At 40.0% G+C, this 16151-nt stretch overlaps 1 protein-coding gene across 5 annotated transcripts in view; it reads right to left on the reverse strand.

The window, feature by feature from the left end:
• The window catches only part of plch2a (phospholipase C, eta 2a), a 218964-nt gene that overhangs the window by 21475 nt on the left and 181338 nt on the right, over window positions 1-16151 (reverse strand). For all 5 annotated transcript variants that reach the window (XM_044352228.1, XM_044352226.1, XM_044352231.1 and 2 more), the window contains 8 exons: window positions 15900-16103; window positions 14425-14545; window positions 10637-10808; window positions 7380-7487; window positions 3523-3678; window positions 2317-2415; window positions 1656-1756; window positions 863-951 (listed from right to left, as the gene is read on the reverse strand). In XM_044352228.1, coding sequence (XP_044208163.1) covers window positions 863-951; window positions 1656-1756; window positions 2317-2415; window positions 3523-3678; window positions 7380-7487; window positions 10637-10808; window positions 14425-14545; window positions 15900-16103 — 1050 coding nt within the window. The remainder of the gene's footprint in view (window positions 1-862; window positions 952-1655; window positions 1757-2316; window positions 2416-3522; window positions 3679-7379; window positions 7488-10636; window positions 10809-14424; window positions 14546-15899; window positions 16104-16151) is intronic.

A 16151-nucleotide genomic window follows, 5' to 3' on the forward strand; every position in this document is an offset into this window, starting at 1 on the left:
GACATTCACATCACTGGTTATCAAGTAGCTTTCCACTAACAAGAGTTTTTGAAAACTTAAACTATTAGGAGACAATGTTATAAGTCCTTATTAAGGTTATTTTAAGTGAACTCAATGCAGCAGTCACAAGTGCTTAAAACCAGAAGTACAATGTTTGCATTGTACTGGAAGCCAATGAAGTGATTTAAGCAGTAGAGTATGTGACAGCAGAATAAGTCAAATACCTGGCTGAATTGTTTTATCATTAACTACCGTGCTCTACAGAGAGGCCTAGGGAGCCATCTTATGTCATGCCCAAAAAAGGTAATGTGTTGGACTTTAGCTCAGTAAAACATGTTAAGAGCTATGTTTGGTTTGGGGATCAATGGTTCCAGTGTTTCGTGTATTATTTCATATGTGTGTTCAGTGTTTTCAGACAATTTCAACGACAAGTAATATTGTTGAGCTCTGCCTGTACACATGAGGACTCTGGCTACTGGGTTTTAGATGTGCTGTTGTTTATTTGGGAGCCAGCTTGAGATATTCTGATATGTTTTTCAAGTGATGAAAACCTGTCCTTGTTATGTTACTGATGTGAATTTGAAAGTTATCATCAGGCTTTTATACACAGTGCCTATGTCACATGACTTACTCTGTTCAGTCTGAGCATTGACCTCACTGGGCAGAAATTCATTAAAACTAATGTCTGACTTGCAACATGTTCAACTCATGGCGTGATGACATCAGCACTCTACACTTTGTAATTATACCTCATCATAAGTGTCAGAGTAGTCAACCCAGATATTGCTGTGTACCTGTTTTCCAGGTAACAAAGGTCAGCAGTCTAACTGAGTGAGCAAAGCCAGTGAGCAGAAGTACAAACCTTGTGCATCAATATCATAGAGGCCCACAGACCGAGTGTATTTGACCAGGTCAGACAGAGCTCTGGACAGCTTCATGGTCTTCTTCTTTCTGTAAGTTCAACAAAGATCAGAGGTTACATAATGACTCACATGAAAAAAACCCCAAAACAACAAAGATCATGTCACAGATCAACTGAACAAGTCATCTCATTTGTGGTGGGCTGATTCTTGTTTATTGTTTGGCCTGCTGACCCTCTCAACGCGCCGGTGGATGGTGGATTTCCTCTGACATGTTTGTTGTGGTCACCTTTCTTCTTGTTCTGTTTCATGATTGCTTGCAATCAGTGATCCACTGCCACCACCCACTGCTATGGAGCACTTTTCCCTCACAACTTTTGTTTACACTCTGTTTCATGGGAACAGATATGACCATTTACTGGACCACTTTAGTACAGCACACAGAAGTTAGGGCGGGTGTGTTCCATTATTTTTTATAGAACTATAACTTTTGTTTTTATGAGATGGAACTTTTTTGCAAATTTAGATAATAAATGTATGCATGAAACAGTGGCATGAAGAACAGAGACGAGCCTGGATCAGCTGCTTCTCTGGATAACCCAGAGTGAAATTTATTCAACAGATTTACCTTTGCTGTGAAATAAATCATTATGTGTATATGCATATACAGTGTTTCCCCTAGGTTGAGTGGTTAGGCCTGGCGGGTGGGTGGGTGGAGACAGCACATCCTCTACATCAGACACCAGAGGGGTGTGTGTGTGTGTGTGTGTGTGTGTGTGTGTGTGCGTGGCATACTTGCTGTGGTGTAATGGGGCTCGGGAGGTGCTGCTGGTGCTCTCTTGGTCTGTATCTGTGTCTTCAAAGCTTGATGTTTTCTTCAGCTTGGTCGTCTTTTTCTGCAGTAGTAACAGTTATTCAAAAAGGTGATGATGCGTCACAAGTAAGATACCACAGAGTAAAGATGAGTTTCTCTTCATGTGTATTGACTACAGGTGCAAATTCGCTGTTGAGCTAACCCCGGTACATTTATGTTGATGTTGTTCAGCTGAATTTTGGAAATTAGTGTTCCAAACTCTCTCTGAAATCTTAAAATGTCCTATCTAGTCATTCTATAGAGTATGGGGTCCTTTCTTATCCTTTTTTGAGAAACATGAGATGTCATCTTTGAGTAATTGCTCCTATTTTTATTCTTATTCTTCTTATTATTATTATTCTTACTTGACTGCAAATTCTGCAAGGACTATTACAGTTTATTGCAACTGAGGAAAAAATGGGAGATTTGTGTGCAGTGTGAATTTCAGCAGAAGTAGCTTAGTGCAGGATGCAGTATTGTGGCTCTGCTGCTTCAATTTTGTGGAGCTCAGCAACAGGTGAGTTTTCCTAACTAACAGTCAGTGATACCTGTATTTGTATTTGCTGAGAGCAAAGTAAAAAGAGAGGAAACTAGAAGGCAAACCTTGCGTTTAGAGAAGCTCCCCATGAAGGAACGGCCTGTGCGCTTGTTGCTGCTGGGGTTAGCCTCATCCGCTGTGTCCGTTCCATCGTCCCCTTTACCCTGATGGCAGAGGAGCATCTTAACATATTTTGTAAGGAAACTTTTCCTGGATTTTAAACTGAAAAACAGACAAATTCTGACTATTTAAAGCAGTATTCATAGATTATTTGGCCACTATGGGGCCAATATCTGAACAAGGTGTAAGCACAACATTGACAGAAGATCATATTATAAAAATGTGTTACAGTAACTGTTTTAGCAAACTGTCGCCTATTATTTTGAATATAAAAATATAAATGAATGCAGCTTTCAAAAATGTGACTGAAACTGGTTGCTCTCTGGAATTGTGCTCAAGACTACTGTACTGATCCATCAGAGGTCACTTCACCATAACAGTTTTCTTTCACTCAAGATTCTCAATGTGGTAGGCTGTCTCTTCTTCACCAATAAACAAATTCACACTCTGAAGGATTATAGGACTATAAAACCAAGATTAAAACCTTTTTAAATATGCTCCAAATTTAACCAAATGAGAATATTAGTTCCAGACATTATAGGTCTGTAAATCTGTCCTCTTTATGTCTGTATGTTCAGATTAGACTGAGTTATGACTAAAAATGAGGAGTGAGAATTTTGAGGCAAACTGCAAATCAGCTGGGGTGAAAAAATAATATTACTGCAAAAATTTGGGTGTGGTTTGCATCAGAGTGCATCATGTGTTCATATCAGAATAATTCATATACAGTTCATCCCCAGTGTGTAGTCCATTTGAGTAGTTGGGATTATTGAATTGGATTGAATTTGAATTGGTGACTGTCCTGTCCCAGGTCTACTTTTGTGTGTAAATGAAGAACAGTCAGTTCAAAGGCTGAGTTCTGTTAAAAGGAGGGAGGCTGATTTTGACTTTTACACCCACAGCCGGCCAGTAAAGGTGGTTTGAGTCCATCACCTCTTAATCACACCATAAACTATAAACTAGTAATCCTACATTTCCTCATCCATCCGTTTTGTCTCTGCCCTGTGTGCTTGCGGTCTTTTTGACTTCAATTTGCAGCATGAAGTGATGAATGAGCCTCTGTGTTACCCATCCCAATTCATTTCAGAAACAGTGGGTTCTTGGCGATTGGTGCCATCTTGGCTCCATCACGACTCCCTGTCTGTGTTTACCTTGGAGCCAGTTTTGTCTGAGGGCTTCCCGGCAGGAGGGAGGGCTGCGATGGTGAAGCTGTCTGGGTCTTCTCTGTCTCGGATCTTGGACTCTTTCATCAGGTTGTCCAGCTTTTTCTTAGCCATGTTCTCCACCTGCTTCCTGTTGGCTGATGTCTGGAGGTGGAGTGAAGAGTTACAGAGAAAGAGATGACGATGATACATGGTGCAACAGAAAAGGCTAACTTTGGACAGTTTCAGTCTGGTGGGAGTTTATGCTCATTTTTCAGGTTGTGCCTGTAAGGCCTCTAACTTCAGTTTTCTTCATCTCTAACTTTTATCTTTTGCTTTCAGTTGTCTTTTTTTATTTTTCTGCAGGAAATATAATACTAGCTAATGACTTCTGTTTTAACAAATCAACCCAGACAGGTCAACAAAAGAATCGATATATCAACAACTTAGGTAATCAATTAATCATTTAGCAAATATTCTTTGGTTCTGGCCTCTCAGATGCATCTCAATCTCTGTTGTATAGTTGAACAAATCAAGATTGATCTGAAAATATCAACCTGGGAATCTGGATTTGTGATGGACATTTTACTGGTTTAACAGTTAACAGAAAAAGTTAGTAGCCATGAAATAAGGAGGGAATACAGCAAATGAGGAACACCCCGATCACACTGGAAATGTCCTTAGTGAAGCAGAATCATGGTAGAAGCAGCAGAAGGACGCCAGTTCAACCTCCTCTCACATAACAAAGCCATCAGCCTCTGAGATCAATCTTCATGTTGCAGTCAGGAACATTTAGATTGCTACTCAGATGGACTGTTGTGTCTTAAGGCCTCTATACACCAGGTCTCCTTATGGGATTTTTTTCAGTCGATAGCATGCAATAAAACATGCACGATCACTGTTACTGCACAGTGTATTGGGGTCTTTTTCGCCAAAATAATACATCAAGTCAATTAATGTTCTGTATGATATTCTAAGTAAATGTCCTACTATAAAAGGAAAACTTGCAAAATTCTCTCTTTTTTCTTCTTAGTCTGGTCTCATCAGAATAGAAAATCATACAGTATCCTAAAGGAACTCTTATGTTACATAATGCAGAACCTCCCGCAATGTGAGAACATGGCACACAATGATGGTGTATAAGATAGTGTATAGTATATGGTTTCCAACTTCTATGGCCAAATAATGCATTAAAAGGGTCAGTTCACCCAGATTACACAAAATTCTCATTTTATCACTTCACTCTAATGATATCTAGCAATTTAGATGAGTTTTGTCTTACTTGTCAAGTTTTGAGAGATCTCTGAGATTTCAGAGGTGAAGGTACTTTATAACATAATATATTACGTTACGTAACATATTTCCAAGCAGCATGCCCACTGGTCTGAATACTCTACACATTCAACTGTTTTCAAGATTTTTTATTAATTTCTTATAATGTTTTTATTATTTTTTGTAATTTAAGTGAACTGCCCCTTTAAGTCATCTGGTTTTGTCTGAGGTCATACTGTAAAAGAATCCTTGCAGAATAAACATCTCGCTCTGGTCTGACCTGACTAAGAAGAACAAAAACATGCAGGATCCTACAAGAACGCAGGTTTCTTGAGGAGCAAAGATAAAGCAAATGCATGATATTACATAATGCATGACCTCCCAGACCATTTGATGAATGCCTGAATTAGTGACATAACCCATTCCAGATGTGAGGGAATGATAGTGAATGATAGTGAGACATCCTGCTTTACAGATGAAATGTTAGAAATGGAAGAGAGAGCACTGGTCTATGTCCTGCAGGGAGCAATATGCACATGCTCAGTTCATCCACATGGTGGCAGATTGTATCCATAAACCACCTCAGTCTGTTATCAGACCTCAGGCAGCAACTTGCTCCATGAAAACTTCTATTTCGAAGTGCTCAGTACGGATGTGTTCAAACTACACATACTGAGCTTATGTTAATAGAAGAATGTGGTGCAGTCAGTGCTATCCATCTTTTCTTTCTAGTAGAATTGATAAATACTTAACTGGTAAAAACATTTAACCTGAGCAAAGGCTAATGCTTTATTCTGAACAGAATTCTTATTATTCAGCTTGCACACCTTTGGAGACTCTCCAAAGGTCTACAGGTTGTTTCAGAGACTTTTCCACCCTGAGAGAAATGAAATAATAGGCAAACTTTGATTATTAAAGATGCTCTTTGCAATGGTTTTGCATTAAAATATGGATATTTTTAGAAATCCTCAGCATTTATAGACTTTTGTGTAAGTGCATTTGCTTAGTAAAGTAGAAAAAGTACCCACACAGGCTGCCAGTACTTCATCTTAACTTCATTAGGACCCAATTAAGGTCTTTTGTTGATAAATCATCAGTTGCAAAAGGTGATGAAAGAAGAATAACAATTGGTACTTTTAACCAATCGCCACACTGGTCCATCAACCCTAACTGCACTTGGTGATCAACTGTCTGTAGTCCTGGCTGCTCTCATCGCTGGGGCGGGTTTTGTTGACAATCTCTCTACTGACCTAATCACAGCTCTGTCTGGTCTCAGTTGCACCTCTTGCTATGAAAAAATGTTTGAAGAAGTCTACACTGGAAGAAACAGTTGCTCTTAAGCAGGCTGCACATGGCCTGAAACTTATTTCTTCTCTTTTTTTTACCTTTATTTTTCAGTCTGCTGTCTTTTGCATGAACGCCCTAACCACACTCACATTCACACATGGAAGCTCCTCAACCACAGTCTGACCTGCTGGCCACTGAGCAGCTCCACTGGGCTGTTAGGGGTTAATGGCCCTCCATCAATGGTGGTAATAACGGAGGGCAAACACTGCTTTTTCACTTTCCCTGCCCAGATTTATCCTGCCAGTCTGGCCCGCATCTCTAAGCTTTAGGTCACCACTGCCCCTCTAAACACTCATGACATCCAGATAGTCCCTGCTCTCACAATTTTGAGACCTCACTGGAAACGTTTTATGAGCTAGTATTGGCCTCTAAACCCACTTACCTGCCTATCTGACCTCCTACCAGCTAAAGTTTTTAAAAATACAAACCTACAATGCAGAATATAGTTAATTAATTACTGACAACTGGCTCTGTTTCCACTAGTGTTAAGACTGCTGTGGTTAAACTTTAAGAAACTGCACCTTGATGCTGGGTTTCCATAATGTTACTATTGTTATTTCTGTCTCCTCTGTATATATTGAATGTCTGTTCGTCCTGGAAGAGGAAACCCTCCTCTGATGCTTTTCTCTCAGAGTTGGAGAATAAAGGATCTATTTTTTTTTTTAATATAAAGCCCTCTGAAGAAAACTTGTGATTTCGTGCTGTAGGCTATAAATAAATAAAAAAATTAAAGTATGACAACAGCAGAGATCGGCTGGTTTTTTCCTCTAATCCACCACCTACAAAACACTGATCCATGTGCAAGTTTGGTACCAGAATACCACTTTAAAATATCACAGACAGGATGAGAGAGTATGGCACATGACTAAGTGAGATTTCTGAGGGTGTCGAGAATGAGCATTTCATACAGTACCTTCCACTTTGAAAGAAGCAAGCAAACATTGAAGAAAGGAAGAAGAGGGGACAAACAGGAAGAGAGAGCAGGAAAATGAGAACACATGGCCAAACAGAAAGAAAAGACGGAGACAAAGAGAAACAGCAGAGATAGCAATAAACATGAGGAACAGAGTATTACAAAGACAAGACTGGAGAGGAGAAGCCTATGAACACTCGATCAGTTGGTCTCGCAGTTCAAACAAAAATAGAAAATCCACATTTCAACTGCCGTATACCTTGATTCAAAGCCTGCCTGTAACTCTGGTGGATAGAGGAGATAAACAAGGAGACACAGTAGTAAGAGGACATACATCTCCATTTATCAGCTTGCAGTCATCCTCCATCTCATCAGCGCTGTCCTCATCTGACACGTCTCCCTCCTCTGCGTTCTCGTCGATGTTGGGAGGCAGTTTCTTCCCCTGGTGGAGACAGCCATATTATTATGACAAATTACTGCAACGGTCATTTATATTATTCAACATTATGGGAAATACGCTTACAAGACAGAGGAGAAGGTCGATACCGCTTTCAAGTCGGTGTGCTTAAAGCGTACTCATTTTAGCATCACACTCCTTCAACATTGACTGTTTTTTTAAAGAAAGATCAAAGTCAAACCAGAGATATAATCTTTTTTATTTATTTTAAGCTCATTTCTTTCTAACGCCACACCCACATAGTTTCTTTTTTTTCCATTTTCAGACTCATAGTCTTCAGCCCCAGTCGACACCGACTCAAGTGACATCACTTGAGGCAATTTATCAGATTTCACACAGCTCCTTCTGGAGATACAAAAGGCTTTATGCTACTTTTTTCACATAAAGCACCTGGAAACACAGGCTGAGGTGGAAAATCTGTGGAATTCCCCTTTAACTGTTGAGTTGGACTCAACAGGACTGGGTTGACTAGCTCAGCATAAAGACTGGAAACAGAGGGAAACAAAAACCCTGGTTCTCTGTCCACCTTTCACTGATCTTGCTTGCTTGTATCTTGTTTGTTTAATCCGTACACAAACAGAAATGTAAAAAATGACAATTAGAGGTTTTGGGGGGAGTTAAGTGCTGGAACTGTTTCATGATAACAGCATGAAACTGGTGGTAATACAGAATTCAAAGAATTTACTGTACATACTGAGTAGCAGCTCACATTTGTTCTCACCACCCACAGCATCATTTTTACCAGCTCACATCGAAGGCAGTGACTTCATTTTCCCTGGATAAAGGTAACAATGAAAACCGCAGACTGGGACCAAGAACAGCTGATAGTATAATAATGTATAATAATGTGGCTGTAAAATTTATTAACTCAAAAAAAGAGGATTTGTCAATGCACCGACATGTGAGTGGCATCTTCTCATCTCAATCTTGGAAAGAAAGCAAATAATTTCCCAAAATGTTACACTACTATTGCAGTAACTGTATAAAAGATAATGCGATAATTACTTGAGAGTCAATAGAGCCAAAAATGTGAAGTAGGCAGGAAATAGGAACTCATTTTTCCTTTTTGCCAGCCAGCACGCAGATCAGATATGAAGACAAGGTGTAGAAAAGTGTTCTGAAGCCTATAATCCCCTTCTTTCTACGTTGTCTTGCCATCATCTTTGATCAGGAAACAAAAAACAGCAGTGGATATGGTAGCTAATAAAGCATTAGGTGAAGCATGGCCATTTACAGTACCTGTTGCAATTTCTATTATTTTCACTGACAGGCCTCAAAGGGGGAAAAGAGACAGACATGAGGAAGAGACTCAACAGTGAAGCGTGTACAGGTTCAGTCACTGATGTTGTGCTAACAGATGGGCCCCCTCTCACTGCCTGAGCCATGGATTTTTCATTAACAAGTGAGGTCGTTTGCCCAATGGTTAGCAATAATTCTCCATCACAGTGTCATGGAGGTGGCTTCCCGCAGCAGCACTGTGTGGCCGATGATAGTGTGACATGAGCACCCACAGCGAGGCCGCACAGTGCGTCATGTTGCAGGGCACAGTGCTTTCATATTGGTGCCATCACTAACACATTGCTGACTGTACACACAGGTAATAGTGCTGGTGCAGCAGCTGGCTGAGAAGTCAGTGCAGTGCCAGGTATTGGCACAGTGCCCTCTCTTTAGTGAAAATATCTGGAGTCAATAAAGCCTCATTAACCTCAATAGTGTTCCCTCCCCTGCTATCAGAGGGCTGCTGCTGCTGCTGCATATCAGCATACTCTCCTGCTTCTGTTAGTTAAAGGCATGTTTCAAACTAACTTTACTTTAATGGTTTGCATTACAACTCCTGCCACGGCTGCCAACATAGACAGATGGTTTACAACAGCAAAGAGCTTTCACAATGACCACAGGGAGTGAATTTTAGGGTACAATTGGTGGAAAATGAAAGTAAATGTGATGTGCTGTTTATTGCCACTACAACTACACTGAGACCAACTGCAGCAGTGCGTTTAATTGAAGATGAGGCACCGCCCCCCTTCACAGCCGGGCTCAGTGACAGCAGAGTGGCTGTGGAACTGAGGGATGACTTGCCTTTAAAAGGATAGGTTTACAATTTTTCAAGTGTGTCTTAAAACGACAGTCAGGTGCCCAAATGTTTTCCTCAGTGTAATAATTCCTCCTGGTCATACTGACTATTAAAAGATCCTTTTCAAATGTGCTTTCAATTTACATAAGTGATGGAGCCAAAATCCACAGTGTGTCCACACAGTCATTTAAAAGTAGATGTGAAGCTTATATGAGGCTTCATCAGTCTGAGTTAGTCATATCAAGTGGATATCTGATACATTTATAGTCTTTTTTAGCATCAAATTCCCTCTTTGTGTTTCCCTGTTGAGCTGCAGGTGGAAGTATAGTAACAAAATGAGGGACTTTGGCACTAAAAAGACTGTAACGTTGAAAGATATCTACTTGATTTGACTCATTTGGACGCTGAAGCTTCATATTAGCTTCGGATAAACTTTTAAATACATTTTTGCACAGATGAAGACTTTTTTGTCCCCCATCACTTCCATTGTAAGGTCATCATGAAGGGATCTTCTAATGGTCAGTATGAACAGGAGGAATGATTACAGAAAGAAAAACATGTTTCAATGTTCATTTGGGGTCCTGACTGTTGTTTTAACACAGACTTGAAAGATTGTGAACCTGCCCTTTAAGGTGTGGATAGAAGTGTCTTACATCAGGCCACACGGGGGCGTGATATCCCATAATATATGTGCTGTACCTCATTCCACTTCCTCAGGGAGCTACAGTTGTAATCATAGTAGTAGAAACAATGGGTTTGGATATTGTAATTACACAGACAACTGTGAATGAACCAGTCTGCAGTCCACTGTTACTACACACAAACAATCCATAACAACTCAAGCTTTTTATTCCTTCCTACATCCAAGTTTTGTTTTTCATTCTCTTTTCCTAAATGTATCATATTCACACACTTTCTAATCACTTCACTTCAATCAGCACACCATCTCCTGCCTTTGCAGTCTGCTGTGTGAGGTTCAAACTCCAGATAATAGGACAGTGAGCTTTTTAAACAACTGTACGTCTAAGTGCGTTAGAGCACACCCACGCTCTGACTTTACCTTGACAAGGATCTTGCCTTTGAGTATTTCTGGTGAGGGCAGCTGCCCAGAATCGCCAGCTTTGATGTTGGACACGTCCAGTTTGTCCCCCAGGATCTCAATCAGATACTGGGCCATCTTCTTTTGCTGAGGAACACTGCAGTGGTTTTCTATGGACAGGATGACTGGGTAGCTGGGAGATAATCACACATAAGAGATTGGAGTTACATGGCTGAAAAGTGGAGGAGGACACAGAGGACACACAGTTTGATTTCTCCAGGATACTTGCAACAGAGTACACAGGAGGATGTAGAAATGCATTATTGACAATTCATCCTCAGAGATTCCTGTTAGATGTTTTCTCTTAATTTGAGAACTAAATTCTCATTGATGTGTTTTTTTTAATTAAGTAGGGGTTTCTGCTGGGAAAGCCTTTAGTTTTTCCAGCAAATGCAAAGCAGTAATCATCAGTTTACATGTCAATACTGTTGCCTCCTGCCTGTCTTTAGATCTGTTAATGAAAAGAACGGCGAGAAAGAAGCACAGTTTCACCAATTTTATGATTTGTATTGGGGAGAGCAGCCTTAGTAAGCAATATGCATTATGCAGAGTTCCTCACATCCACCTGTAAACCATCATCAACAGTCACATCAACATCAACAGACTTTACAAAATGCTTGTCTGCACTGCAACACTGGTCTGAAATATGTGTGAGTTGCACGGATTCTGTACTAAGAATGCAACATGGTTTTATGATTCTTTGGTTTAGAGCCACTTCAAAAGACACTAGACATGAGGACTCTTGACTCTACAAGACAATGCTCACTCTCTGCAAGATGATGGTCATATGAAGTTTTTATACAACTTGTAAAAAGACTGTTCATCTCTTGATGAAAATGGAATAAATGAGCACATCTGGATAAACGTCAGTATTTTCAAATCAATATTTCCTATTACCGTGAAGCATCTGTGGTCTAGCATTTGAAAGGGAGACACATTCAGAAGCACTGTGACTCCTCAGTCACAACATACTAACTAGAACTCTTCACAGTCTAAGTCAGATGGAAGCTTTTCATCCCCGTCAGTCCGCCACAGAGCCTGTTTTTATTTAGAGTCCTGGAAAATCACATCGTTCTCTTTGATGTTGAATACAGCCTTTCACCCTGCTCCTTTTTAGCCAATTATCTGTGGAATATAATGTCCACAATTATGTTTTCTAACACACACAGCAAGGGTGAACATCCTAACAAAGCGAGTGTTTCTCCTTCACTTTACTTGAAGAGGCAGGCTCTAAAAATAGAGCTCTTCTGTGCATCCTCCAGACTGTGTGCATGTCGATGAGATTATCACCTTCTGATGCAGCCTGTGTGAGGAGGAGGAGGGTGTCTGTGTGTGGATGGCTGTGAGTATGATTTTATGTTTTATGTGTTTATAGATATGGATGTATCTGCATATGTTATACAAATTAAAGGAGAAACCTGATGCTTCTGGGGCATGCTGGCTCACTGAATGGTTTGATGAGTATTAAATGATATGAATCATATGCTTTGACCTTCATAGTCATCAGATCTCATCCCAGCTGAACATCGATGGAGATTTTGGATTGATGTGTTAGACGGGTTTGTATTTGTGTTGTAGGGTGTTCTCTGGAACCTGTTTAATACTGGGTTTTGGTTCACATCCCTACAGAGAAGTTAGTGCACATTAAATAAAATTGCCATACCTTTGATTATTTTGGAGAAAATAGACGTATAAATAGATGCAAAGTTGGAACAAGTGTCTCTTTCCCTTGCTGTTTAATCGTATACAAAACAAAAAGCGGAAATGCAGCGGCAGAGTGACATCTTTTTTTGCATTAGTGGTAAAAATACTTTGATGGAACAAATAAGTCACTTTTTATGGAAATCCATCTGTAGACGGAGCTCTTGTACCCATGAGTAGGTACACAATGTTAGCTTCATATTTTACAGAGTCTGTCCCACAATTTACTCAGTGATACAGCTGAGTAAATTTGATATCTGAAGAAGAGCCTATTTGGGCTTTAAACATTTTACTATTTCTAGATAGAAAACATTTCTTTTAAAGGAAGCATTCTACCGTGTTGTGAGTCCTTCCTCCTCAAGAAGTAGGGATCACCTACAATTTATTTTTGGACGGAGCACCTGGACAAGAAAGATGTGCACGTGTTTTGCACGCTGCGTCTGTAAGAACAGGAATATTTCTCATTTCTATGAAACTTCATGCAAAAGGAGACGAGTTTGCAGGTTTGATAAATATGCTGAATGTAAGACTGAGGTGTCCCTGAACCACACAAAACTAAGAAAAAGTCTGTAGATTCCCCACACTGCTCTTATGAGGGGAATCCTACAACAACCAGAATGCATTGCACACGTCCCCAGACATTATATTGTAAAACTAGTTGTTTTTTGCGTTAGATTCAGCTCTTCTGGATGAATCACTGATAAACTTAGCAGCTTAACTAAGCTGTCGCTCCGGGCTGGTGGTCGCTTCCTCTTCCAGACTCTGTTGTGTCTGATTCAACAGTGCGATATTCAGCCTTGTATCATGAAACTAATTTTCTTACAAATATACTGATATTTTAAAGTATTTAGTAGTGTGATATTTTTTAATCTGCTTTTCCGTTTCACTAGCGTAGCATGGGACAGGAGTGTTTTGGGAGACCCACATTTTACCGTCCTTGAAGGCACCACTACAGAAAATGAGGAAACGTAGTTTGTAACCTAAGGCAGATCTCCACTGTTGACAAATGAGCAGAGCTCTGGGTGCAGGCAACATGGAGGGAAGTTAAACATTGTTCATTTGCATATACTACCCACATTGTAATGATACAATGCTGGTTGAAAATCAGCAAAGTTTCCCTTTAATGATCTGAGGTGTGAGCTCTCTTTTTGATGTTCTGGATGAGAATCCTTTGGTTTGACTCATAAATATAAAAGACAACTTGTACACTAATGAGGCAGAAATTCTACTGAATAATATGAGCAACAAACACATCTCATTATGTTAGAATCATACTTTAACTTGTGAATTGTCAGCCCTCAAAAAAACAAAACTGCACCCAGGATGAGTTCAATCCGTCTCTGGTTCTAGTATTAAACCCACCCAACCCTGGAATTGTATTCCAAGCCTCATTTCTCCCATTTTTCTCTGTGGCTGTACAACCCAACAGCCTGTGTAATGCAACACCGTAATGAGTCCTGACAGCATACATGACCATATATTGCTGGGGTTATTTTCCACATGCTTATTAAATCAGTACACACATGCTTTACAGTCTGTCAGTTTCCATCAATGGAGGGGAGATGAAACCTGAAAGTGATCTACTGGAGCATTCTTATGGAGGGTTTTAAGGGCCGAAACTAAATATATAATTGCTTATAAATGCTTGATCGTCACCATAAATAAATAAATCACAAATTAAATGATACATTAAATATATAAATGTATTTGGCATTTGTCTGCATCTGTTCAGCCACAGCCAACATATCAACCATTATAGCATGCAAGATTTCATTCAAATGAATAAACAAATGAATAAATATACAAATAAATATAACATTTATATATTTAATGCCTCATATATTTGTGATTTATTTATTTATGGTTTATTTGTGGTATTTCAGCATTTCATATAATTATTTATGTATTTATATATTTAGTTTCAGCCCTTAAAATCCTCCATACATTCTGACTGAGTGAGTGTGCAAGCCAGTGAATATAAGCAAATGTCAAAGTGAGAGTATGGCAACACAGAGAGGGACTGTGTGTCTGTGTGTGTTTCAACGTACTCGTTCTTGACGAAGGCGTACTTGTTGATGGTCTCAATGACGTCTTTGAAGAGGATCTTGGAGGTGAGGGTGTAGCCGTGGTGGACGATGGGCTCACCGTCTTGACCATCCCAGCAGTCCACTGTGGTCAGGAAAAAGGAGTCAGTCATTAGCATCTTCATGGAAAATTATGTAACACTGGGTTAGTGTTTGAACAGTTGTTGTTCTCTGCATTACTGCTGTCTTTTACTTCGGCATGTGGGTCATCATTATGTTGTTTGTCATTATATTTTTTTTTGTTTTTGTGACATTTCGGACAATTGTTGCCAATGTGTGGAACACAATGTACAGTAGTAGGTGCAGAACCACAGCTACTGTCTGTTATTCATTCAAAGCACTCCACCAATTTAGCATTGCACTCCTAACATTGTTAGACTCAATGCACAGTTTGTAAAAGTATTATCAAAGTTGTTGCAGGACAATCAGAGACTTTCCTTTTTATGCCACGCATTTTTCTTCCTTATTAAAACCTGATGTCTACATTACCCACAATGCTACTCGACCACCGGCAGTTCAGTCGGAGATTGGGGAGTGTTATGCTGGCAGCAGCTAATGTAGCCTGGAGCTGTTAGCCTCCGGCAGAGATGAGGAGCGGGCTACAGAGGTCTGGTAACCTCACTTCTTTCTAACTCCACACCCCCAGATTTTTTTCAGTTTCAAACTTGTAGTCTTCAGACCCAACCAAATCAAGTGACATCACTTGAGGCAGTTTATCAGATTTCACCCAGCTCCATCTGGAGAAACAAAAGGCTTGAGTTACCCTTTAACTCAAATCCAGAATTTTTATTTTAATGAACATGTATGTGTGTGTGTAACTAAACTTTAAGTCGACCTTCATCCAAGCATGCGTGCAAGACACTTGTGTGGAGCCCAGTTCACTCTGATTTCTGTTGCCCTTGATCCTCAGGCAAAGATAGTAAATGAGTGGGTGGTGACCTTTTTACAGTAGATAATGCCAGGCACCCCCCACCACATGTCTGCCTCCCTCCTTCAATCCCCCAACAAGCATTTTTCTAAACTGTAGCAGGGAAGAACAGGCTGACATAGTGACTGTAATTACCCCATATGTCCACTGCACATGGCTCATACTTGTTGTATCCAGTGTGTGTGTATCAGATCTGATACAAAGCTATTTTACAGTGGGTTTTTTTCCACAGCTCCATTAACTTAAAATTTTGTTCTAATTTTGCCAGAACTGCGTGACTCAGGCACTGAGCAGTATTCTGTGACTTGTAAATTTGATATAATTGTTATAGTTATGCTCCATGAAGAAATAAACAGTACCAGTCAAAAGTCTGGACACACCTTCCCATTCACTTAAATGAGAAAGTGTATTTAAACTTTTGACTGGTACTGTACATAAGTGGAAAAAGTGCAGTTTTTTTGCTTGAATCATTCTGAAAACTGTGCTTATATTCTGGGAGTGTATAGTGTACCTTCTACACAGCGACAGCCGGCCTGTAGCACCCAGGCGTACATGTCCACCCTGGACTGTGACATCAGCTGGTCACCCATCAGGTAAGTGTTGTGTGAGGAAGCGATGAAGTAGTTGCACAGTGGCTGGCTCATGTCCTGGATCACGTTATAGTGCTCTGGATTGAAGATGTCCCCTGCTGGACTGCGCATGTAATTCGTAAAACCTGAAAGAACATTAAACAAAGCACTTTTCACAAACTGGGTTTGTCCAA

Source organism: Thunnus albacares, chromosome 5 (assembly GCF_914725855.1).
Source record: "Thunnus albacares chromosome 5, fThuAlb1.1, whole genome shotgun sequence".
In the NCBI taxonomy this organism is placed as follows: Eukaryota; Metazoa; Chordata; class Actinopteri; order Scombriformes; family Scombridae; genus Thunnus; species Thunnus albacares.